This window comes from Gracilinanus agilis, chromosome 3, assembly GCF_016433145.1.
Source record: "Gracilinanus agilis isolate LMUSP501 chromosome 3, AgileGrace, whole genome shotgun sequence".
Taxonomy (NCBI): Eukaryota; Metazoa; Chordata; class Mammalia; order Didelphimorphia; family Didelphidae; genus Gracilinanus; species Gracilinanus agilis.
The window spans coordinates 376,878,341-376,905,883 of record NC_058132.1 but is presented as its reverse complement, the minus strand read 5'-3'; the positions used below and the strand labels follow the sequence as shown (position 1 = coordinate 376,905,883).

The window sequence follows — 27,543 nt, the reverse complement described above, 5'->3', positions numbered from 1 at the left end:
AACTCAAGAGGCTTGGGCCACCCACAGCATAACATTTAGAACTCTTAATATAGCAGGATGACTACATGACCAGGTTACAAGGGCATGAAACATGTAAAAGTTTTATATGAATAAATCAAGTACTTTAAAAGTATTCTTTTGAAAGCTGCATTTGTTCTGACTTCTCTCTCCAGTGCTCTCTCTTCCCTTCCAGGCTCCATGTTAATACAGCACCTGTAGCAGGTGCATAATAAATGTTTGTAGAATTGAATACAGTCAGACTGGCTTCTGAAATGCTCTTCAAGAAGGCATCACAATGAACAGTGTAAATGCACGCTTTCATGCTGGGAAATCCATGAGTAAAGGTTTAATTTTTACCTGCTAATCCAAGTAAAGTTCAGGCAGAAAAACTGTTGCATAGCAACAGACCCAGGCCTCTCCTTTAATTGCCTGGTGGCCACATGATATCGCCTGTCCTATGTGCATTATCCATCCATTGCTATCAAATATTTTTATGGATATATTTATATGGTTTTGGTCCATTAAACAGCAACAGGCCTTTAAATGCTTGTTAGAAGAGCACACTTCATTTCAGGACAAGCATTTTAAAAAACTAAATGTACAAAATCCACAAATTTAATGTGTGTCAGTGTCAGTACTCATGCAGTAAGTAAATGCCATTGGCTTTTTTTTTTTTTTTTACAAATAGATTTTTAAAAAAATGACAAAAATAATACACTGGACCTCAAATCCTATCTCATCTGAACATTAAGATGTGATTCCTCATCCATTTTGATTACATATAGAAGTACTGAAAATGGGCTGCAGAAAGGCCACTTTCCCTGTACAATTGTGCAAAGTCTGCAAAACAATAGCAATTCAAATGTAATTTTTAAAGCAAACAAAAGAAGGTTCCCCTGTGTAGCTTTCATTTCCTCTTTCACAGTGAGGATAATCACTGGAAAGTATCTGAGCTCTTCAAGATTAAAGTACATTCACTGAGCTTAACAGGCTACAGTAATAAAGCTGATTAAAAGTAGGTCTCAAGATAGACAGTCATGGAGGGGGGGGGTGACCCCCCTCCTCTGAAAATATCAAATTATGACTTTTAAATTATGCAGCCAGACACTGAGAAGCAGCACAATCATCATCATGCTGAGATCACGTTCAAAAACAAGCTAATAATTATAAATATATGAAGAGGAGTTTCTCACATACACACTCCATTTTATAGAACAGTTCTAGAATATAAGAAAAATGTTGTTTCTCACACATATAACTCACTGGAACATTTCTGAATAGACAGTACCCTTTTGCCCCACACAGAGTACATCTTAATTTTTTCTGAAATATTTCTCCAATTTTTAGTTCATCCAAACTTCAACTTAGTTATTTTTTGCTTTCTTATCTCTAAATGTAATTACTTACTTTAATTTATAGATGAGGAAAACAAGTAAGCTGACTGTAAAATTCATTTATTGAATTTATACTTGGTGACTTTTTTTTAAATCGCAGTTCCAAAATATGAGGTTGGTATTATTTGTGTAGCTGCCTTATTGGGTGAGTTAAATCTGTTTAAAAAAAATCAATACTCAAATTCTTATACACTCTCACAACATCCCATCACTAGAAAAATAAAGAAAGATTTAAACCAAGAAAAAATAAAGCAGCTATCTCTTTGATTTTGGTCTTTTTTTTTTTTTTTTTTTACAAAAAAAACTTAGAAAGCTTTCCCCTGATATACCATTATGTTCCCATAGATTTGCAATAATAATAATATTTCCATTATCTTGCTTTCAAAAGTTAATTAACTATTAAGACATGGATATCTGATACCTGAACTTTTCTTATAGCAATGATTTTCTATTTTGCTTAACTCTCTTTTGTACTAACCTACGTTTCACAAAAATAAAACTACAGCATTAAACTTTGTGCAGTGTTTAAGAAAATTCTTAGCACATTTTAATAAATATAAAAGATTTATGTTCTTTCCCACAAGATGTCTGCATCTGAAAAATGTGATTCAGTTCTAAAGTTTTGTTTCATATAAAATTAACTTAAAGAGACAGTAAAGGTCCTATAGTAAACTGTCTTCAGGATTTACTACTTGAGGTCTTCCTGTCTCCACAGCTATTTGCAAAAATTAATTTTAAATTATTAAAGACAGTTTATTTTGCACAAGGTAAACACAAGCCGAGCACTGGTCGCATATAAAATGTACAAATGTTCATTAAAGACAGTGATATCATGAGGTTTACTTCATATAGTTCAGCAACATTAAAATATAATTTACCAAGTTTTCCACACATGAATATAAAAACTACCTTATGCACTTGTTCAAAGGACAGGAGGGTGCCAGATGGCGTGAAGACAAGACGCTTACACATGCGTTTCAATGTATGAATGGGTATGCACTAGAGAGGATATAAGTACATCTACTTCAGAAGAAACATTTAATGGGTCATTTGGGGTGCTTTTTTGACAGATATCCAAGAAGAGGTCAAGGTACATCTCTTTCCACTCTTGAAAGTCTTTAGATGTCAAATCTGGATTGTCTAGAACTTTATCTATAATGGCTACTTCTCCTTCTCTAGCCTGAAAAAAAAAATAACAGTTAGTGCCATATTCCATCTAAACCTTTAGGTTAACATATCAGGTCCTTCTATTGTTTACATTCTGACAAGTAGTTTCCCTTCCCGCATTGACAGTTCTGATCATGTTACATTCATTTCTTAATCCTAATCATCAAGTCCAGCTGTGTGCCTTTATTACCTTCTCCTGAACTGATTCTTATTATAATAAATTCTACTCTTCTTCAGGTCCACTCCAACTCATTTTGTCTTCTAGGCTATTTCCACTATGCCTGTTAGCAATTCCCACGTTCCCTCCCACTCCTCCCTGCCATCCCCTCCTCCTCACCATATGCATCCCATTATCAACAAATTCTTGTAGATCCTCCAGTTTTCTATTTCTTAATTTTACCCAAGGGACTCTGTAATCTTTGCAATTCACTGGTGAGCAGTTTTCCTACTATTCTCTTATCCACATTTACAGAATCAGAAGAATTTGGCAGATTGCTATCTTCCTGATGTCTATCTTCCTATCTTTCCTTCTATCTTGCATGCTCTCTTCTATCACTTTTCTCTCTTTCAGTCCCTTAATAATCCTTTCTCTTTTGAGGTCCATGAAGTCTATTTATAACAGCTCTCCTTTGTTTCTATCATCCATCAATCTTCTGGTTATTCTCTCAACTTTATCAATGACTTTAGTACCTGACTCAGATTTCTTGCCTCCCCTTCCCTTTTACCATTTTCATGTGGACCACTTTCTTCAATAGTCATATTGATGATGTTATGCTGAGCATACAGTCCCTTATTTTGCCATATCATTAACAACCGCCTTCACTGCATATTAGCTATATGCCATTTATCACACCTTAAACTTCACCATCTCTCAAAAATGTTCAAAAATCCTTCAAAATTTTGAAGATCTTGATTTTTGAAATCCTACTCTGTAATCAAAATATGTCTCTCTATTGATCTCAGTCTCAACATCCACACTAACGAACTTAAGTGACTCCTTGTTATTTCCAGGATCAAAGATAAAACCCTCTTTTTTTTTTCTTTGCCAAATTTTTCATTCACTTAAATTATCTTGAGTTTTGAACTAATACTCTATCTTTACACATACACAGCAAATGAGGTTAAAGTCTCACAGGTTTTCAGGGAAAGGAAGGTTTTCCCAGTGCTCCTAATCCAGTATCTTTTCTCTAAGAACACCCCCAAGATATTTTAAGATATGTTTAAGATATTTAAGATTTAAGATATGTTTATCTCTATCTTGTTTATACATAGTTGTTTGCATGCTGTCTTCCCCACTAGACAGGGAGCTCCTTGTGAGTTGGGGCTGGGTTTCTCCCCAGAGCTTAGCATAGTGCCCAGTATACAGTAGGTACTGAATAAATGCTCATCAACTGATTGACCTACTCTGTTCTTGATCTGGCCTGGTAATCCTTGTCTTGTTCTAGTCTATAGCTCTTACTCTCACTTTCCTTCTTTAGTGTGCCATTTATTTTGATGATATTTTAACTTTAGAATCATTTGGCATCCCACTATTAATATGCAGTTCTTACCCTTGAGTAAATGCTGCTGCTGCTGTTGTTAAAGCAGCTAGGTGGCTCAGAGGATAGGATTTTAGGCCTGGAATTGGAACTCAGACACTTACTTTGCCAAGAAAATCCCATGGACAATATTGGCATCCTATGATCCATGGGGTCATGAAGCATCGGATGTGACTGAACAACAATGCAAACTAATAAGTGGTGCTAGAGAAAGTTAAAAAATTAAGCTGATTTTATCTAATAACAATTTATTATGCTAGCTCCTCAGAATTAAAGCAATTCTGTACCAGTTCCCTTTATTGTTATTGATTCTTTATCAGAATCTCCAGAATGACTGTTGCAAATAATTTCTTTTCTCCTGAAGTTCTCAACTACATCTCCATTCCTCATAATTATGATGGATGACTGAGCTTCTTATTTCCTTAAGGCAGAAGCCATCTAAAGCACATTGCCAAAAGTTCCTACTCCAGATATTAAAATCCAGAATCGCTACTCTCTCTCATCTTTTTCTCTCCATCTCTAACCTTCACTAAAACGAATCTCTATCTCTGCTCATTATTCCTTATTGTTATCCATCTGGCCTGTTGTAATATCAGCCTAACATCTCCAATCTATCCTTTATATTACTGCTAGACTAATTTGTTTCATGTATAGATCTAGCTATGCCACTCCTTTACATAAAAAATTCTTCAAAATACTTAACTAAAATAAAATATAAACTCTTACTTGACATTCAAGGCTCTTCACAATTCATTATATTTTTTACTTTATCTCATCTTCTTTCCTTCCAAGTAATCTATACTCTAGCAAAACTAAACGTCCCCCAAACACAGATTCTGCTTTCTAGCCTCTGTGCTTTTCATCAGGCTTTCTGTATATGGAAATTAGTTGGGTCAGTCTATAGAGCAGTGGACCCTAGAGTCAGAAAGTTTTTGTTGTTAAGTTGTTCTTTAGTCATGTCTGATTTTTTTATGACCTCATTTAGAGTTCTCTTGGCAAAGATACTAGAGTGGTTTGCTATTTCTTTCTCTAGCTTATTTGATACAGCAGGAACCTGACGCAAACAGGGTTAACAGATTTGCCCTGGGTCACATAACCAGAAATGTCCAAGGCCAGATCTGAAACAGGGAGATGAGTCTTCCTGACTTCAGGCTTGACACTCAATCCACTCTGCCACCTAGCTGCCCCAAATCAGAAAGCCTCAAGCCCAGATATGGCTTCCTATACTTTCTGCGTGACCCCAGGCAAGCCACTTAATTTCTGCCTGCACAGTTCCCTCCTATGCAAACTGGGAACAAAAATAGCACCTACCTCTCTGGGTTGTTGTGATGATCAAATAAAATAATATTTTTAAAGCATTTTGCAAATCTTAAAGCACTATATAAAGTAAACTATTTGTATTATTCTTTAAACAGCTCACTCTGATAATTATAGTTTAGAATATTTATCATAGGGAATTAAAACATTTAGAAAAACCAGGCTTTGTATTTTCTGCAAATTTTAAAATTAATTCCTGTTTCTCATCTAGAGCTAAGTCACAATGGATTTGATATCTGAGATATTAATGAACATTTTTGTGTGATATTTTCCCTCCTAATACAATTATCATACTAAGAGAACAATAACAGGACCATGCTTTGCCTTTTCCACTCTTTCAGAGTGGTTTCTCATGCCCTGAAAACAAAGTCAAAGTCAAAAAATGAAAACATCTGATTTTGAATTTTTACACCATACTATAACAATTCATGCCTAGTTGAAGAATGAACTTTTGAAATGGGATTTTTTCCCTCTGCTTGCACATCCTACCTTTAAAGTGCTTTTTAGAATTCGCAGCCTATGCAGTTTTTCATTCACTATTGGATCACTACACCTTTTAATGAAAGATTTCTTGTATTCCAGCTTGGTTGAAATTCGGTGTTCTCCTAGAGGTGACAGACTGGCTCTCTCCAAAGCCTTGTATAAATCTTGTAATGAGTCTGCTAGGTTTTCTTCTCCTATTTCATCTGCAATGTCCCCCCCAAAACAAAACAAAACAAAAGAAGAGAACATCAGCCATTATTTGACACATTAACTCAAACCAAAGCCTATTTCAGTGTTTGTTTACTTTTAAAATCAAGATGAATCATTTCTGCCTAAATCTGAAAACTAGAATAATAAACTAGATTGAAACCACATTAATACAATTCACAGAACTGAAAATAGCTAGCTAAATGAGATAAAAGAATATTATGGGGAAATTTTCATTACCAGGAGGGAAATGCCCTGATTGATCAAATATTCTGATTGGTATCAGAGATTTAGATCTGAACTTCAGAAGTCTTGTTTCACTCTTCCTAGTTAAAAGATAAGGAAATTATAGCCCAGCAATTTTAAATGACTGCCCAGTCACTTAGAGAGTCACCAGCAGAGCTGGGATGCAAACCCAGGTCCTTGAACTCCCAGTCCAGCACTCTTTCTGCCACCTCATTCTGTCTCTCAAAGGAGAGTTTCGATTTATACATATTTGATGACAATTCTCAAAGACTTCAAGTCATTTTTGATGATTCAGAATGTACTTAAACATCTCAAAGTGCTATTAGTCATTATGAAAATAAATTATGAGATTAGATGTGCTGGCTAAAGAAGTTTCTGAATGGATAATGTCTTTCTCCATCATGGCTTTCAGGTAATCCAATAATTCTCTGATTTTTTTCTCCCAGACCTGTTTTCTAGGTCAGTCGTTTTTTCAATAAGATATTTGATGTTTTCCTCAAGAATGTCTTTCTCTAGAATTCATAGTAGTTAATGTCAGTACTTGTGAAAGTACCTTTTATTTATTATAAATCTTCTAAGAATACAAGAGAAATTATAGAATTCATATTATTCTCATAGTAAGTGTTAAAATTACCACAAAATATGACAACATATATGTCATGACTTCATATAGAAAGAAAAAACAAAATGGAAATTAGTAAGAAGGTACTTTAAATCAGAATGCTAACAGGAAGAAAACTTTTATAGAGAAAGATTTTAAGGAACAGATTTCTTCCTTCCTTCCTTCCTTCCTTCCTTCCTTCCTTCCTTCCTTCCTTCTTTCCTTCCCACTTTAAAGTTTGATGCAGTAAAGTCTCTTCCAACCTATTTCTCAGTTTTCTCTTTTACTAAGATCTTCCAGGAATCTAAGGGGGCTGTTCTCTGTTATAAGAAACATATACTCACTTACACATACACCCACACTCACACACACACACACACACTAATCTTCTATCTAGGAGTAGAGAGTTGTAGTGAGTTGATATCAAGTTTTAAAAACTTCTCATTGTTATTGTCACTACAGAATCCTAGTCCTCTTGGTCTGCAAAAGTGGAATTCAGTGTTTTCTGTACTCTTCTTTTATCTGGATCTTTGTACCTAATGTGCTGACAGTTTACTTACTATCTAGCAATGCCACTTGTAATTGCTTCAGTAGGACCTCTCTGCAGAGCTTTAGGAATGTTTCTAAACCGTTCCAGTATTTGTTTGAATTGACATGTGGTAGTATATTTTAATGTGAGAAGCCATCAGAATGAAGACTAGGAGAAATTAGTATGTATCTTACATGCCAAGATACCATATGATCAAAATCATATTTATGTTGTCTTAGCTTAAAAAAGGATGGCTCTCTTTCAGAATTAAAGAAGAGCTTCATATGAATTTCATCTTCAACTATTTTGCTGAAGGCAATACATTCTACAAGTGTGATTTTAGACACTCAGAGTGACATTAGGAAATCTCTTGAGGTTACCAGCACATTGCACTAGTTTCACCAAACAGAAGTTGGATGTTATTTCCTGACATTTATTAAGCACCCAAGAGGCAGCATCACACAAAGGTCAAAGGATCTGCCTTTGAGTCAGAAATACTGGGTTTAAATCCTGCCTTTGCACATACTGGCTATGTGACCCCTGGGTAAGTCACTAATATTTCAGTGCCTCCAGGCAACTCTCAGATTAATTAGAGATGAGTTCCTGATCTGCACTGGTGGAGGGAGTTTCTTGCATTGATGGAATCACAGGTCTGCACCTGAAAGAAAATAAAATAAATGTAAGGGGGCTCAATCAGGGAAGTTTTCCCATAGAATATGGAAAAACTCCATGGTTGGGGGGAGCAGGGAGAGGTATTCTCATCAAAATGATAGAAATCATTTTGGTTTACCCTCTACACACACACAAGCACAACATGCTTAAAATTTTTTCTAAAAGTGCATATTCACTTTTTAAATGCTGGCCTAGGTTTAATTATTGGCACCAACTTCAGACATGAAGTTATAAATCCCTATTATAATCCTCAATTCAATGTCTTTTAACTCCATGGAATAGATGAGTGAATAGGATGCCTTGAAAGATAGGAAACCTCAAACACTAACAAGAAGGCAGTGATTTCACAGCAGAGAATGGACTGGAGGAAGGAACACCATCATAAGGTAGATAAGGAAGTAAGAATAGAGTTCCAGAAGCTGAGACAAACTTTTAGGAATAACTTAACTAAGGTAAAAGGATGGAGAAGAGGTATGATAACATTTTATAAAATCATAGTCTAGAAAAGGGCCCTAAAATTATTGTATCACCCTAGACTCTTGCCTCCAGGCAGGACCACAGCTTAAGCTAAGAAAATTGGGCAAATAAAATTTCATACCGGATTTGTGGAGTTAGACACAGGAGAGAGGCTTACCAGATGTGAATTATAGTGGTTAAGACTTAGGATGGCATGCTCTATTATTAACTTTTCAGCTTGAGAAAAGAGGTGAAGTGGAGAATGATTCAGATTATAGTTTTAGGATTTAAGAAGACTGGAGTATTTTTGTGGTGTAATTAAAAAAAATTCCTTATAGTTCTGATTTATATTACTTAACAATGTCAATGAGTCTCTATTTTGTCTTAAAACATTTTAACCTAGACTGATTTTCCTAGTTTCTAAATAATAAAGACTATTATGGCTGATTCTGCATTTTATAAGTTGTTAATATAATTTGGCATGCATTAATGGTTCTCTGTAGCAATTCTGTCACACAAATAACAAAACAAACTAAATTGTCTTTTTCTCTTTCTTTTCAAAAGAAAAAAAGACTGCAACTAGAAGAGAGCATCAATCAATGAGTTTTGATGGTTGTCCAAAGTATTAACTTTTCTCTTGTTAGCACATTCTAACAGGGTATTTCAGTAGACAGGACATGAACACACTTTACAATGTGGTAATAACATAGTACATATCATTCCTATCAGTGATTATTAATGTCCCTTTCTCCAACATACACACACACACACACACACACACACACATACACACACAAACATACCCCCGATACACACAATACAACACAAACAGGAGTGCTGGAACGGAGCAAGCAAGATGGATTATACTGCCAGGCTACAACAAAATGCAACCTACTAGCTAGCCTTCACAATGCTGGACTGGACAAAGGATAGATTTCTCTTATATTTGAAAGAGAATCAAGAGTCACAATATGATCTTATCTACTGCATTCAACAACTGAAACACAACACAAAGTCAACATTCAAAACATAACAGACCTTTATTTTCCATTATTTAAAATTAGTTCCTTTGCCCTTTGTTGGATGGATACCAGTTAAGCCAAGTTCTGCAAATGTTGCCAACAACAAATACTGGAACACCTTTATTTTCCTCTTCTTTTTTTCCTTCTTCTCATTTCTCCTCTTCTGGCTTCTTTCTCTTAAAAATCCTTCCTTTTTTTCTTCTCTTAAACCCATTAGTTGGCACTAGGGCTTGCTAAGAGCTGCTAAAATAATCTGGTGAGGTCCGTTTTACTGAAGACTCAGATGCTAAATGGGCCATTTCAGTTAGTAAAAATCTGGCTTAGAACTAGCTCTTGGACACATTCACTGAGTGTTTATAAGAGTTAGAAATTGCAAATAAGCTTATTTAAATCATAACTATGCTGTTTTCACATATTCATTTATGATGTAATAAATTTTTACCTATCTCTCACTTTTTTCCTGATTTTCTAAGCTCCATGTGGAAAAGATTATTCTCATTTATGTTAAAATGTGTAAGCCAGGCCATTGGCAGGCTAAGTTTTTTTTTTTTTTAAAGAAAACATATAAAGTTCCCTCTCTCCTCTAAAATTTCCAGCAATGACAATAGGGTTTAAGATTAAGTCACTGATTATTTATTTGTTGGTTAGGGAAGTTCACTTTCGGATGGCAAATGTCCTGTAGCAGGTGCTAGAGGTGAAAAGGCAGGGCTATCAATTGTTGCCTCATTTATATTCCATTTATTCTGCTAATCTAAGAATGTGGTGCACTTGGAAAAGGTTCTTTTGTTGGGTCCTGAAGTTTAAATATGTTTTCACTGTTGCAAGTTGCAAAGAAAAGCTCATGGGAAAGGTTAGCTTAGTTTTAAATAAAAGGAAATTCTAAACAGTAGATTGCAAATCTAGCAAATTGCTTATTGACATGTTTTTCTCAAATAGGAAGAGATCTTTCATTGGTTCCTGTTCTTGTATATAAAACTGTGAACTGGGTAATGATAGTATTCTTTCTTTTCTCCTGTATCTTTCTGTATTTGTGTCTGTCTGTCCTTTTGTGAGAAGAGTAAACCATGTAACAGTTTATGTAGTTTGTATGATTATTTATTACACTTTTTACTTTGATTTGCTGGAGCAACATTTGTTTAACTTTGTTGAAAAATAAGAGAGAAAGAAAAAAAACACAAATTCTAAATTTCCATCTGAATTTCCCCCCCTCATGATGATTCCATAATAAGGTGAAAAATGAGCTACAAGAATTCACATCAAAATTTATAAAGAATTATACTCTCCAGGTGAAATCAATTTTGGAGCCAAAGAAAAAGATGACTGTGGGATGGAGGTTGGTGGGGGGGGGGAGATGTAGAGAGAAATTTAATCATAATTTCTGTGAACACTTTGGCAAAAAATAAAATATGGGGGCAGCTGGGTAGCTCAGTGGAGTGAGAGTCAGGCCTAGAGACAGGAGGTCCTAGGTTCAAATCCGGCCTCAGCCACTTCCCAGCTGTGTGACCCTGGGCAAGTCACTTGACCCCCATTGCCCACCCTTACCAATCTTCCACCTGTGAGACAATACACCAAAGTACAAGGGTTTAAAAAAAAATAAAATAAAATAAAATATGGTTTAAAGAACCCACTGGATTGTTGAGGATCTAAAACAATGGTCAAGAATTTTCCTTTTTAGTTATGAGGAAGAGATTATATTCATTTAAAGAAGGAGGTAGTGTTCCTTAAAAGAAAATAGCTTATGAATCTGTGGAAATAATTATTTCTTCTGAAACTGAGCTAAATTCCAAGGCTCTGTTGCTACAAGCACATGGGTTTGGAAAAGGTTAAATGACACATGGCTCAGGATGCTGGATATAACAGCATTAGTCATCAAGCAAATTTGGGAGGCCTTCATCCGTATTTAATCAGCAGTTTCTCTAAAGCCTCACAGGTTTGTTATCTCTCTACATTGTATGAGGAATGTTTGTCCTTTCTTTTCACAAAGGACAAGACATATTTGTATGAATGCCACCAGCATATTGGATGATGGTATCAGCTTACTGGTATCACCCGGTACAAAAGCTTATTGATTTAAGTAGTGACATCATTTTTACATGAGGAGTTTTCCTGCACTTTAGTGAGTGTAGTAGAAAGTTTATATGGTTATAGATTTAGAGTTAGAAGAAACCTAAGAAATTGTTTAGTCTAATTTATCTAATTTTACAGATGTGTAAACTGAGGCCCATGGATGCTAAGGGGCTCACCTTAGGGCATGCAGAAGTAATGTTTAAAATTAAAATTTAAAAATTAGAAAAATTAAAAATTAAAAAAAATTAAATTAAAAAATCCAGGTCCTCTGACTTCCAATCCAAAGCACTCTTAACTATGAGTTTAGAATATACTAGGTCTTATTTATGTTTCTGAAATCGCTTTTTAATGTTCAAATTAAATATGAACTATTTATTGAGACTTCTTGTGCAGTTAAATAACTAATTAATAAGTAAGCTACAGAATATGAATGTAAATAAAAACAGAGGAAGTAGTGAAAGACTGCTGAACCAGGCATTAGGGGATCTCTGTTAGTGTGGTATAATGTGAGGGAGTCAGCATTGTGGACTGTCTTTCTGCTGAATTAGGAGTCATAGGATCTGAGTTGGAATACCAGCTCCTCTACTTACTACCTATGGGATTTGGGGCAAATCACTTACCACCAGGGCTTCCATTTTCTCACCTGTTAAATGAAGAGGTTGGACTAGATGGCCTCTGAGGGCCTTTTCAGCTCCAAATCCTTTATGTTTAGTTTTGGCATTGTTGTGTGACCGTGGGGGAAAGATATTGGTTATAATTTTCTAAAACTCAGTTTTATCAACAGTAAAATGAGAGAGTTAGATTAGCTGCTATTTAAAATCCCTTACAGCTCTAATTCTATGATGGTGGGATGACTCCCTCATAGTGATAAAGAATACCTCAACATAGGTGTAGAAAAGAAGAAGACATCTAGAAGAGGAAGAAGACATCCAGAAGAGGTAAAACTCAAGTTTTACACTACTGTCATATAATGTTAATATGAAAGTTTCTTCTGGTCAGAGGCAAAGGATATTAAATATACCATCAATGAGATTGTTCAAAATGGTAGTTAAAGATGGTTTAAGATTCTTGCCTCTACATATAGTGTTTTATGCCATGTCTGACACAGTAGACCTGCCAGGAGTGTTTTTCTTTTAATGGAATGATAAATGAAGGAAGAAAAGAATATCAGGATTGTAATTTAGTGAAACTTCATTACTGCCTGGTAATGGAGTCTAATGAAAACCATATAATGTGTTCATTAAGTTTTCAGGCTTTTCGAATAGCTTTAATATTGGACCTTTTTGGTTTCTAAATCTTTGTTGATAGAGAATTCATGTATTGTCCCAAGTAAAGGAATGCCTGTAGAAAGACAATTTCATATGCAAAACCTCAGATGTTCTATCAGATGTTTCCTTCACCAGGCATCAAAAGACTTAGAAGTGGGGAAATCTGATCAATTGAAAGAACATCTAGCTCTTAGGTAGTATATACATGAAGGAACGTTGCTCTGCAAATAAGTATCAATGATTATGTTTAGAAATTAATATGGAGACTGTATTCCTTAATCAGGAAAAAACCCAAACTATCTCAATCATGAAGTTTTATGGCATGTGGTGATTGATCCACATCAATTCCATTGATATAAAATACTAATAAAAAGGCACTTTCTATGAATTTCCACATCAACAGCCATCGAATTTAAATAATTAAAAAAAGAATGTTAAAATCAGCAATAGCTCTGAGGCAAGTTGATGTGATTTTATTCACAATATAAAATCTGTCTGTAAAAAAGAAGGCTATTTTACTTTTCTTTAGGAAGGAAATTATCATCAAGTATATTTGGCATACTATTATGCTATCTAAAATGATTAGATACCAATGGGTCATACATTTTTATTTTATATAATATATATTTTTACAGATATTAACATTATTCAATAGCACACACTGCGGTGACAGGAAGAAAAAAACATTTCAAAATACAATTTTAAGTTATCTGTCCATAACACAGTATGAAATATCTAATAATTAGCATTGAAACTATTATGATATATCTATATCCAACTTAATAAAAGGAATTCCACATCCACTACAGAGATAGAGGCTTATATTGAGCCACAGAGTGCCCAGCACATAATAGTAAATAATAACATCTGAATATAGTTTGAGTGACATCCAGACAAAATACTGTCTGAAAAACAAAATTACAGCCCTATGGAGTCCAAGTGTTTTATAGATAAAACCTTATACCTGTCCTATGAGGTAACAACACTCTCATACAAGTCCTCCGAATGAAGGAGGAACTGAAGATCTTATCTAAGGGATCCAATAAAGGCCAGCATGTGGAATCTTCATCCTTGTCATCTCAGTTACTCCAGATTAAGCATGATAAAATGTTAGACATATTAAGTCTCAGAATAGGCTGTATATAAATTGCCATAGTATATTACACTTAATTTAGGATGTTACAAGTCAAGTTTTTGTTATTTTTAAGAAATGCAAAACATACTTATACAGGATTTTATTCCTCCACTTTGCCTGACAGAGGATAGTGAAGAGTCCACACAAAAGCCAGGATTTTATAATTATCAAAGCTGATCCCTCTTTATATCCTTGAGTCCAGAAGAAAACAAAAGAGGTGTCACCAATCAAGAGCCCTTCCCCTGTTAAAACCCTCTTCCCCTTCTGTTTTCCCATAGAGATGGCAGTTTTTCAGCTACTGTCCTCCATCTTGCTTGGCTTTGATTTTATGCCTAAGTCCCAATGTAGAAAGGATGTATTCTTCATAAGATTGGTCTGCCCCTTTATAATCCCTTTCTGGAGGCCCCAAATGTAGACATTTGGTAGTCTAAACTTATACAAGTCTGTTTTCTGTTAGAAACATCAAAGAAGGACTTATTAAGTTTTCGGAATGGAGGCCATTAAGTTGCTTGCAAGCGGTTGAAGTTGAGTCTGCGCCGCGTCAACTCTCTCCGATCTAAATTCTCTAAACTTTAGCTTATCAATCTGTGAGTCCATTGGATTCAGTGCCAAGAGAAGTGGATCCGATTTGGCATGGAGAGGTTCTATCAACTCTCGCAGTGTATTAGCCTAATATGATAAAGCAGTGATACAATATGATGAAAGACCTGCGAGTGCTATCATTTCCATATCATATTAGTATTGTATTAGAAATTTGAGTCATGCAATACTGATAAAAGAGAAAATAGCAAAATTTGGCAAGACTTATATATGGGTTTTAGTACCATAAGTTCTTCCCTGTCCACATGCAAGTCTACTTTGGCCTAATAAAAGCATTTTTCTCTTTAAAACGTCTACCTGGGCTATATATATAAAAAAGTAACCCAAGGCAGTTAAATCTTTCCACAATCTTGTTTTATTTGTTAACTCCCCACATATATATTTAAAAATACAACTTTTAATGTATTAAAAATCATTTGAAATGAGCAATCACCATAATCACATTAAACTGTATTTGTTTCCTCTTTGAGATCAGCCTGTACCCCATAAATTTAAGAACACTAGGAAAATGTTTTTGGGCTCATTTTGGCATCCAGTCACCTAAGGAGTGTCACCCTTAGGTAGTCTACTCTCTAGTCCCAAGGCTGAGATAATGGAAAAGTTGGCCAAAGAAAAGCTCCTTCATCTTGCCCAACCAGCAAAGTCAATCACTTCAAAATAAGAGGTGATAGATCCAAGTTTCCAAAAAGACCAACAGCAATGGAGGAAGAATAACCAAGATGACTTCGTATTTGATCAGAAATTATATTAGCTAGGGCAAAGTACCCCAAGGATATCTTTACCATGGAAATAGAGATGATTGACGTGAATGATTTAAGAAATGGGGATCATTTATAAAAGACTATATTGCAGGTCTTTCCTTCTATACTATTAAGGCTTTTGAGAAATCCAGCTTCTGGACAAAGATTGATTTAAACTACAGCACTCTGTATTACCTATTAAGCCATATGATGCAGGAAAGTACTATGAGTATATAAAGGAGAAATTAATAATTAGAGCATAACATAGCATAAAAACTTAAAGAACTAATGGAAAGTCTTTTTACAACCTCTTTTCAGAAATGGGAAAAGAAACATTTCCAATATAACCAAGTGCCTAGAAAATAGGAAGTAGTATAAGTCAGAAGTCAGAAGGATTAATTTTTGATCACATCTTCTTTGTTTTCATTTGGAGAAAAGGGTATTAAGTGAATATGAAGTTCCAGCTTTATTTTTTTTCAGAATCAAGATGGTATACCAAGAAATTTTAAATTTGGGTTAAATTAGACAAAAGAAAACATTTCATTTATTTATGTTATAAAATATATATTCTCTTTAATAACTGTTTAATTGGTCCTGGAATTTATATACGAAAATAATAGAAATCTAACAAGAAAAGGGGAAAAAAAGGGTTCGAATTCTGATGCGCTATGAGACCTTGGTCAAGTCATTTAACCTCTCTTGTCTTTTTTTTTTTTTTTAACCCATACCTTCTGTCTAAGTAATTAATTCTAAGAGAGAAGAGTGGCAAGGGCTAGGCATTTGGGAAGAAGAGACTTGTCTGGAGTCACACATCTAGGAAGTGTCTGAGGTCAGATTTAAATTCATTTCCTCTTTAACTCTGAGGCTGGTACTCTATTCACTGTACTACCTAGCTGTCCCTTCCTTATCTTTTAAGATGGATAATATAACACACACCTTTACCTTTTTCATAGGTTCAATGAGTTAATGATATTTGCTAAGCATGTTGCAAAACATAAAGAATAGTATTATCTATACCAGGAATAATTTAATTTTTATAATAGTTTGGCTAATCCCAAGCGTAAATAGTTTCTCATTTAGAAATAAGTATCCAAAAGTTTGTAAGTCAGATTTTTGGAATTTAGAACTTAATTTTCCATAGAAACAATATTAAAAATGGTGGTTACTTTTCCTGGATGACCCATAAAAGTCAGTTTAAATGATAAATACGTCCAAAATAGATGATCAATGACTTCCATCCTTCCTAACTTCAATTTATAGCACTGTTCCTACAGAAAACAATATTGTTGAGTTTGTGTGCAAGCCAACTTGTAGTTTGGTAAGGGACTGAATTTAAAATTTTGTGTGAATGGATCTGTGCCATAAAAGGTGACATTCTATTTTTACATATAGTTCATCTATAGTTGCAGTATCCTAATTTTTCATGTCAGTTACTTTAAAGTTGTTACCTTTCTATTTATTTCTATATGGCTTAGTATCTGAGGGTCTCCATGATCTTACTGTGTCTCTTTTACATGTTTCTTTTGGGTTTTTCTTCGTAAATCTCACTTTGCTTCAACTTGGGCGCATCTGTCAGTTTTCCTCTCAATTATTGTCTAGCTTTCTCTTTAAAGTTTTATTATTTCTCTTTCTTTCTATTCTTCCACCCCAGTAGCTCTCTAGATGACATATAACATACTTTTTATTTTCTGTGGTGTTTGTTGGAGATTTATATTGCCCGATGTTAACTTAGACAAGGCTGAATTGAACATTCTATATTTCTCTTAAAAACCCAAAAGCAGCTTGAGAGAATAAGTAGGCTGTAGATTTTTGAGCTAGGAAGAGCTGGCCTCTAACATTTGCTAACTGTGTGACTCTTGTGGAACTCTGAGCCAGAGGTCAGAAGCTGCTAATCTTGGCTCAGTCAATTATGCCTCACGTGACTGACCTTGCGCAAGCTGTAGAAGATTTCTAGGCTTCAGTTTCCCTATTTGTAAAATACAGAGGTTGGGCCAGATGACTCCTAAGGATTCTTTCAGCTTTAAATCTATTTAAATCTATAGGCTAAAGTGGAAAGGGTTCTCCATTCTGATAAAATAACTCATGTGTCCCTTGATTGATTCCCCCTCTTCCCCAGTGGATTAATGACCCTTAATTTAAAATAATGGTGTATCATACACATTATGTAAAATAAAAAGTCATACTTTTCAAACCTCTCAAGCAACCAGACTTTGAAATATCAACAATACAAGTATGACAACCCAAAGATAATTGATCATTGCATTCCTGGTAAAAGTTATTTATATTTGATATGCTTTAAAAACAACAGTGAACATACATGAAGAAATAACTAGCTTGGCTGACTGAGAAACACCTGGAGCCAGATTAAAATTATTCTAAGGCACATCCACACACATTACCAGCAGTTATATGTAGAAAGACATAGTGCAAAGTGGCACCATTTTCAAATGCAAGTTTTCTGATAAACCAGAAGCTGATTCCATGTAGAATATTAGAAAGCTAGTTTCCTTCTATTTTTGTTTGATATTACTTAACAAAAAAAACCCCACAGTTTCATGAAAGGCTACCAAGCAATGAACCATCATAAAAATGGCTGTTAGGTGTGCAAACAGCTTAATTATAATTAATATATCCCCAAGACTACCTGTCAGGAATATCTTCTGAGCCTTAGGTGGAAAACACCTTTGAATCATATAGGAAAAGCTTTGGGTTGGGGGAAATACTTAGAAAATATATTTGTACAAATTTACAAGAGATGGGGGGAATGAAATGAGGAGGCAGCAAATATACATCAGAGACATCAATCAGAGATAATATGGGAGTGAATACTAAAGAAATGAGGGGAACAGCAGGTAGAATCATTTTCCTGTTAAAAGAAATTGTGGAAAACACATTGAAGAGGCGTCCAAAAGATTTCTGCATGTGTCTGGCAAAAGGGAGCAGTGACTAACAGAAGAGTCATTTACTAACTCTTTCAACCCATTGTTTTGAGAGAGATAAGAGTATTCAGATACAGTACAAATAAGTGGAGAGCAAGGGAAAAGAAATCCAGGGGTATGCTGGAGCTAACTTGTACAAGTTAGGAGAGCCCATTATTAAATGTTTAGTGTGAACATTTAGACATCAGAAATTATGACTACAAATTAGAACTTGATTTATTGTTTTGTTAATTTTCCACATAGTAAGAAAGTGTTAATAATGCTGATTAAATTAAAAGTATGTGCATACATTTCTATCTTACCTCCCCCAGTCTGTTTGGTAAACATTTACCAGCACACCCCTTGTATTGCTCTATAAACATTGCTTGAGCTCAGCAGGAGTGCAGTGGGAAGAGTCAGAGAATGAAGTCCAAGGCTAAAAATAATAATTTTAAATAAACTAGTATATTTATATATTGGACAGCTAGGTGGTACAAAGGATAGAGTAGTGTATGTCTTGAAGTCAGAAAGACTCATCTTCCTGAGTTCAAATCTGGCCTAGGCTCTTACTTGCTGTTTGATCCTGGGCAAGTCACTTAACCCTGGTTAACCTCTGTTTCCTCATCCGTCAAATGAGCTGGAAAAGGAAATGGCAAAATGCTCCAGTATCTGCTAAGAAAACCCCAAATGGGGTCACGAAGAGTCAGACATGACTAAACAACTGAACAACAAATGTTTTCTGATAGAACTTCTAAATATCTTCTAGAAATAAAATGTCTTAGCCCATCCTAAATCTGTTAGCATCATGTCTAGAACTAAGTCAGCTAATCTAAGAATTAAATTTATCTACAAAGCCATTTCCAAGTATGTATAAATACATATGTGCATATTTGTATTTATGACATATGTCATAGAATATGCATATTCTATATATTATATGTAATATGAGCCATTATAGGTATATGAGATACATACATGCAGAGACACATATACCCATACTATATATCTATATCTTTCAGCAGAGATAGATAGCTAGGGATAGATGGATGAATGGAGAGAGAGAAAAATAGAGATAGAAAAATAGATTGATACATACATACATACATATACATATAGATAAATACATAGGTAGATAGATAAATAGGTGGATAGATGGTAGATAGATAGATAGATATTAGCATCACAGACTCTTGCTAAAAAGTAGCCTTTCATGGAATGTTTCTTTTTCTTTTTCTAGTGGTACTTGAGCTTTGGTTTTAATTTTAAAAGGCTGTTTTAAAGGTATTGTCTCTAGTTGATTGAGCCAACATATATCTTGGTAGATCCAGAAGAAGCAAGGCTTTGTGACAAGATTAATGGATAGGGATACAGGAATCTTTGTGACTTTGGGCAATACATGACCCCTCTGAGCCTCACTGTCGTTAATAAACGGGCAATCTTACTTGTACCACCCCGACAGTGCTGTTGTATGAGGATCTAATGATTAATATGGTATATACAAAGAACACTGTAACCATAAAGCAGTATACAACAGTGTGTTATTATTTCTGTTTTATTTCTGTGACCTAGAGTAAGTACTTAATCTGTCTAGGCTAGTTTTTACATTTATAAAAAAAAAACCAAGGGTTGGTTTAAATGACCTTTAAAATCTCTCCCAGCTCTAACATTCTATGATTTTATAAGTAGTACAAAACAAAAAAAAATTATTTTTGGAATTAGAGATTTATAGATTGTCAGAGTCAATAAAAATAATGATGACGATAGCTTGCACTTATAGCACTTTAAGGCTTGTAAAATGTTTTATAAATATTATCTCAATGCTGACAATCCTGGGACAAAGATGCTATTATTTCCCAAGTTTTACACATGTGGAAACTGAGGGATTAAGTGACTTGTTCAGAGTCTCACAGCTAATAAATGTTTGCATCCAGATTTGAATTCAGGTCTTTCTGACTCCACATCTAGCACTCTTATCACTGGGATCTTAAGGATTTAGAGAAGAAAGGGGCCTTTCCAGATCATCTGGTTTAAAGCATTATACAAGGTGAGGAAACTGAGGTCCAAAGAGCTGAAGTGACTTCCCCAAGGCTATATGGCAGAGGAGTTAGGACTTGAATACCAGTATTCTAATTTCAAGGCCAGTGGTCCACCAGCATTATAACTACTGAGAATTAGAACTGTTTGGGGGCAGCTAGGTAGAGCAGTGGATAGAGCACTGGGCTTGGAACCAGAAAGAATTATCTTTCTAAGTTCAAATTTGGCTTCACACACTCACTAGCTAGTGATCTTGGACAAGTCTCCTAACCCTTTTTGCCTCAGTTGTCCTCATCTGTTAAATGAATCAGAAAAAGAAATAGCAAACTATTCTAGTATCTCTGCCAAGAAAATCTTAAAAGGAGTCACAAAGAGTCCCACATGACCGAAAACGACTGAACTACCATAAAAGAATTGTTTATGTAAGTGTTTCAGAGTATATGAATGTGTATGTTCTTAAATGATTAGAGATTAAAAAGTATTGTGAAATCTAGTTCTATAATTAATGTGGACTATGAGTTTCCCCTTTTGAATTCAAGTAATATATACATATATATGTAACTTACATAAACACATATTACTTATATATAAATATACACATATGCACATAAATATATATGCCTTATACATAATATAAATGCATATAGTAGACAAAGGGGTAGTAAGTACCTATTATTGTGCTCAAATCACAGAATTGAAAGGGCGAAAACTTTCTTGTGTGGAAATGAAACTGCAGTAGTGTCGAGATCTATCTAACATCTCTGATAATCTAATAAAGATGGCTTAGTTGATAAGGAAGTAACGGGACACGGGAGATGATCTTGATTGTTAACTCATAGCTGCTTCTCCTAAGTGCCATTGAGTCACAAGTTATTATATATGAAAATTCAAACTCTCTTTCACCCAAAAGCACAAGGAAAGTTTCCCACAGCTGTGCAGAGCTGCATTTTTAACATAGACAATACAACAGGCTTAGAAGCTTCAAGGTGAAGGTAAGAACCAGGCTGGACCTTCAGCTGTGTGATTATCATCAAGTTAAGTCTGAGAATACTTTTCTCCGGGGCAAAATGCCCCTGCTAAACTAAGGTTTCAACCTCAGGTTGCCAAGAAGCTGCATTTCTGACCAAAGAGGAAGAATGTTAACCTCTTGACTATTGGTTTGCTAAGAGCTTAAAGCTTTTCAATAAGGAAAGGTGTGGATCAGAAAAGGAGTCAAAAGAGGAGTCTCAGATTTTTATCTATTCTCTTATTGGCTTCCCACACGGTAGCTTATTAAAACATGAAGAATTCTAAATGGTTTACAGCAGTTACATTTCAGGTCCAATCTAGGGCAACTGAATGGGCACTTTTTGTCCACTCTGAAGCTAACTGAAATATTCTTGGCTCATCTGGGTTCTCATTCTCCTGGCAGCAGAAGAATGTATGACCATCTGAGGATGGATAACTTAGACCTTGGAGAAATATGACTTCTACATGAAGGCTGTAATTTATAAGATTAGGAGGCTCATTTTTAAAGGAGGTCACCCTATACAAAATAGAAATGTTTCTAGAGAATATTGCATCCCATGAAGAAGAAAACAAACCATGGGCTTGCTTCTTTGAATGACAGATAATATATGTGTATTTTGCAAAGGACCTCAAAACCCAAGTCTATTGATAGATATCTTCAGCATTTGCCTGGGAGCATAAATAAGTATATGTAATAGCACCTACCTCATCAGGTTGTGAGGATCAAATGGGTTAATATTTGTAAAACGCTTACTTATTCACTGTGGCTTATCATATACATGCTTATTTCCTTCCCTTTATTAACTGGAATTTTGCATTATATTTGATTATCTTCATTAAAAATGAAAACATGCTGCAATTGAAAAAAGAATAATGATCACTTCACGGTGTGACTACAGCATGCTTTCTTCTTGACTTTAGTTCTTCATGTTGAAATTCTAGAATTCAAACGATTAGATATTGTTAAGTGGATAAAAAAAACCAAAGTATGGAACAAATATTACCCATTTGAACCCCCTTTTTATTTCATGCCTGTAGACTATTTTAAAAGTCAGAATTTCACCATGTAAATTTAGGGCCTACAAAGAGATGAAGTTTCATGTCAGTTGTTACTCCTAAAGCTACATTTTATTTTCTTTCAAAACAAAAATAATCTTTTTATTGGCAGAGGCAGAGATACTATTTTTTTTTGTTTTTATATTACTGTCATTTCTGTATGAATCTCATAACCCCTGGAACTGAACACTGTTAAGGGCATATTTTAAAAATGCTGGTTTTCTTACAATTTAATATAGCTTAGAGATCAATATTATGGAATGCATATTTCTTCTCCCCTATGTCTTTCCTATAGTATGTTGTGTGGTATAAACTAAATGTTCATTTATACATCAAGGAATGTTTTTAAGTAATCCCTTTCATTTGTAGCCATGACTGACATTTGAACTTAGACAAAAGGAAATATTGGATGCTCTTCTCTAAAGACTAAGAAAATGAATGAAAATGCCATATTGGTTATGAATTAAGAATTATAAATTATAATTATAAATTAAGAAACAGCTTTGTGCTTACAGGAAATTTCAGCTTTATACATTCTCACATATTTATAATGAAGGGGAAATGCTTTTTAAAAAGGTTCCATTATTAGTGAAAGGTCACATTGAGCTCACAGAAGGCAATCAACCTGTGTGGAGCAAGTCAATATTAAGTACCAAGTTTATAAAAAAATAAATAAAACCAGCTTCAAGGAATAGAATAATTTGCCAAAATGGAGCAAGCAAGCAAACCAACTCCAAAACAAAAAGTGGACCAACCAATTCTTAAGCTAAAGATTCTTTCCTATGTCTGCATCTACTGCAGAATGAGAAAAAGTGCATATACTGGATATTTTTAACTGGATGTTCTTAAGGCATCTTAAACTTAACATGTCCAAACTAGGATTCATCAAACCTGCTCCTCTTCCAAACCTGCCTATTTGTATTCAGAGCATCATTTTCCTTCTGGGACACTTTGGTTTATAATTTCAGTATAATCCTTAACTCCTCACTCTCTCTCAACTCCCACATATCTAATCAATTGCCAACTCTTAACCATTTCTTCCTCCATTAGTATCTCTCACATCTCTACTCTTCTCTCATCCAGCCACCATTCTAGCTCAGGACCTGGTCTATCAAGTTAATCAGAGATGTCTGTGCCTCAAATCTCTCTCTACCCCAATCCAGCCTCCACACTGCCAACAAAATGACTTTCCTAAAACAGGAAGGTCTGACCATATCATTCCCCTATTCGACAAACTCCAGTAACTCCCTATTTCTTCTAGGATAAAAATAACTCTTCTGGCATATAAAACCCCTTACAACATGCTCCCAATTTTTATTTTCAGATTTAATTAGATATTATATAAATTTTACATTCATGAACTATGGTCTAGAGTCTCGACCAGGCTGTGGACAAACCGACCTTATCATTCTTTATATATAACATTCTTTCTCTTAGTTTGGTTCCTTCACCACACCTGGAATGTGCTCCCTTCTCATATCTGCCTCTTCATTCAAGGCTCAGGTCAAGAACCAACTTCTACATGAAGTCTCCCCTCTTCAGTTGCTAGCTGCCTTCCCTGCTCCCCATGTTTCTGAAGCTTTTAGCACTTTCTCCCCTTGACTGCAACCAGGTAAAAAGAGGTATGATTTGACTTGTTCTGACTTTTTTTGAATGAACTCTCAAATCTGGCTTAGCAGCCAATTAACTCAGACACTTGCCAGCTGTGGGACCCTAGGCTAGCCATTTAACCCTGTCTGCCTCAGTTTCATCATGTGTCAAATGTGCTTGAGAAGAAATTGGCAAACCACTCCAGTTTCTTTGCCAAGAGAACCCCTAAATAGGGGTCACAAAGAGCCTGACATGACTAAAAAGATTCAACAACAAAAAAGCAGAAAGCAAAGAATCACAATACCTGTGTATACTCTGAGGTTGGAAGGCCTCTGCATTATATATGATCACATACTTATAGAAGTAGGATCAAATCCTTGATCCCCACCCTTTTTTGGATTGGCAGCAAGTTGAGCTTCCTCTGTATACTATGAAGACTTGACCTTTATTGTCCAGTTACTTTGTAAAGTGTCTTTTTTTAAAACCCTAAATCCTGTCTTAGTATCAGTGATAAGACAGAAAAGTGGCAAGGACTAGACAATCAGGGTTGAGTGATTTGCCCAGATCACACAGCTAGAAAGTGTCTGAGGCCAGATTTGAACCTAGAACCTCCTGTCTTCAGGCCTGGCTCTCAATCCACCAAGCCTCCTAATTGTCACCTAGATTTAGTTTTAAAATATAATCATCTCTGTTATTCATTCATGTCTGATTCTTTTTCAGACCCCGTTCGGGTTGTTTTCTTGGCAATGATACTGCAGTGGTTTGCCATTTCCTTCTCCAATTCATTTTACAGATGAGAAAATTGAGGCAAACAGGGTTAAGTGACTTGCCCAGGGTCAAACAGAGTGTCTGAGACCAAATTGGAACACAGAGATGAATCACTGTGTCACCTAGCTCCCTAAAATGTAACACTATCTATATTATATTGTACTTTTATTTATCTTGTTAAACATTTCCCACTTGTATTTTAATCTAGTTTATATGGTACTCAGGAGTGTTGTACGTACATGCTTCACATCTCTGGTCTAGATGACCCTTTTTCTAGGTATGTCATAGAAGGGATTCTCTTTTAGGTGTGATTAGACTAATGTCTACTGAAATTCCTTTGAGCTCTGAAATGCTGCAGGGTAGCAATGCTATGAAGTAGCTTATGGGCATACTACATGCCAGATAATTTAGCTGTGATATAAGCTCCTATGAGCTTTCCCACATACAGAGTTTTTCCTGTTCTTACTTTCACACTACAATAAAATGCATCAGTTTAGTTTTAGTGTGGTCTACCTGTGTGATGCTTTGTATCAGACAGCAGCCCCAGCAGAATGTTCTGTCCTTAGCACAACTGAGTGGGAGGAAAGAGAATTGTCAATTTGCAAAAACTGAGAAATACTAAATCCTTTGCAGTGTGGGTGGAAAGACAGTGTGTGGGAGAGAAGAAGAAGTAATTGTAATACTGAAGGTTTAAGGTCATAATCCCTGCCACACCCCCATGCAGTAACATTGCTTTTGATGGTAGTGGCTTGAAATTAACTTTTCTTGTTTACTTTTCTTTTTGAGTTTGCAATATTAGACACGAATGCAATATAGATTTTCTCCCTTCAATAGCTTCTAAATGTTAATGCCTTACTTCGAAGCTCCTTGACATACCCGTCTGACATTTGGAATCATTTGCTCATTAACAGCTCTGGCAACTGTGTAAAGGAACCTACTTTTGGTAGACTGCCCAAATGTGATTGCTTTTCTTAGCAATGGGGACAACTTAAAATATCTTTCTCACTGAACAGAGAAGTAAACACTAAGGGAAGATAGGATGCAAATCCAAATAACATTTTGGAAAGACTTACGTATGTCAACACTTGGAGGCCAGGCATACCTCATTCTTTTCTTCCTCCTCTTCACTATGTAATGAAGTACTGGTATATAATATAATATAATCAGCACTGAACCATGGGTCAGAGGATTTGTGTTCTAGTCCCAGCTCTCCTGAGAAGTATCTCTATGACCTTGGAAACATCATTTTAGATCTCTGGGCCTAGAGTTCCTCATCTGTAAAATAAGGGGACTGGAAACGATTATCTCTGAGATTCCTTCCAATCATACCAATATATTTTTAGAAAAGATTTGCCTTTTAAGGATGAGTTTTGGTTTATTTTTGAGAATAACAAAGTTTATATTTCTAATCTTTAAAAAAAGTTTTAACTAATTACTCAGGAATGGCTCTCTCATCACGATTCTTATAGAAAAATAAAAATAACCATGTAAGTTTTAGAAAAGACATTGATTAACCTGCATTTGAAATTTGGTATCACATTTTCAATTTTGTCGTGTCAGGATAATTAGAAAAATTAGGATTGTACAAGGATTTTATTAGGGCAAGGGTTTCTCTTACAAAATTCAAATGTTTAAAGAGTCAGAAGGTCCCTCATGTATTATAGCTTAATTTGTAGCTCAGATACACCAATGGATTGTGAACTTTCTGCTACCAATCAAAACAAAAATACAATTATAATTGTAGATTTCGTTTAATTTTGAAGCTGCAAACACATTTATTTTCTTACTTTAACCCCAGTTGTCTTCAGTTGACTTGCTTAGAATATATTTAGAATTCAACATTTCAAAGTGTAAACGTGCTCTTTGGCATTCTCTATTTGCCTTTAAGGTCTATGCTTCCTTTCCTAGTTTTAACAGAAACAGAAACTATGGGCATGTTATGTTTCTCAGTCGGGACAGATAGCTCTTGGACTATATTCAGGCTCCTTGGAGTCTAGCTAAATGTCTCTTCTTCTCTGCTGAGCATTTACAGCATGAACAAGAGTCACCCAGGACAAGATAGCATACCTGGACAGCAATGTGTAATCCTGGAGAGTGTGTATCTTCATTGATGAGAACAGATCCATTGAATACTTTTAGTATGAATGCTATCATATAATTAAGCTATTAAAAATGAACTCTGGCTATCAACTAGGTAGGAAACAAATAGATATACCAAGCAATGTCCTTAAAACTTTACCTTTATCCCTGTGGGACCCTGTTCATTTTTTCATGGAAAGTACATTTATTAAAGGAAGTGACATGTTGAAAGTAGCTGATGACTTGACTATGACTGGATTTGCCAGTTTCCCAGAGCTGCTCCTTACCTGAAGACTATAGAAAATGATTTTATAAAAGGACAATCAAACCAAATGAACTAAAATCCCCACTCCGTAGCCACCCTAAACTCTGGCAGTTGCAACCTTTCTCAAATTTCTGAAGTTTTAAATAATCGGGCTGTCCTCTTCCCTCCTCTCCCCACTTACTATTTAACCACTTCCTTCTTTGTATTTTAATAGATACCCCAGTGCTCTGGGGCTGTGAGAGATCCCAGGTTATAACCTCCCTGTCCTGACTACAGGCTCTTTTATTTATAAGACTTTAAAAAATAATAATAAGGCTTATTTTATTTATAAGACTTTCTGTCTTAGAATCAATACCATGCAATGGTTCCAAGGAAGAAGGCTG

At 35.2% G+C, this 27,543-nt stretch overlaps 1 protein-coding gene across 1 annotated transcript in view; it reads right to left on the bottom strand.

Moving 5' to 3' along the window:
• Positions 1 to 2,358: 2,358 nt before the first annotated feature.
• The window catches only part of CNKSR2 (connector enhancer of kinase suppressor of Ras 2), a 338,457-nt gene continuing 313,272 nt past the window's right edge, over positions 2,359 to 27,543 (bottom strand). The window contains exons 23-24 of the mRNA XM_044669208.1: positions 5,906 to 6,102; positions 2,359 to 2,574 (exon numbers count right to left, since the gene is read on the bottom strand). Of these exons, the coding sequence (XP_044525143.1) occupies positions 2,359 to 2,574; positions 5,906 to 6,102 (413 nt within the window). The remainder of the gene's footprint in view (positions 2,575 to 5,905; positions 6,103 to 27,543) is intronic.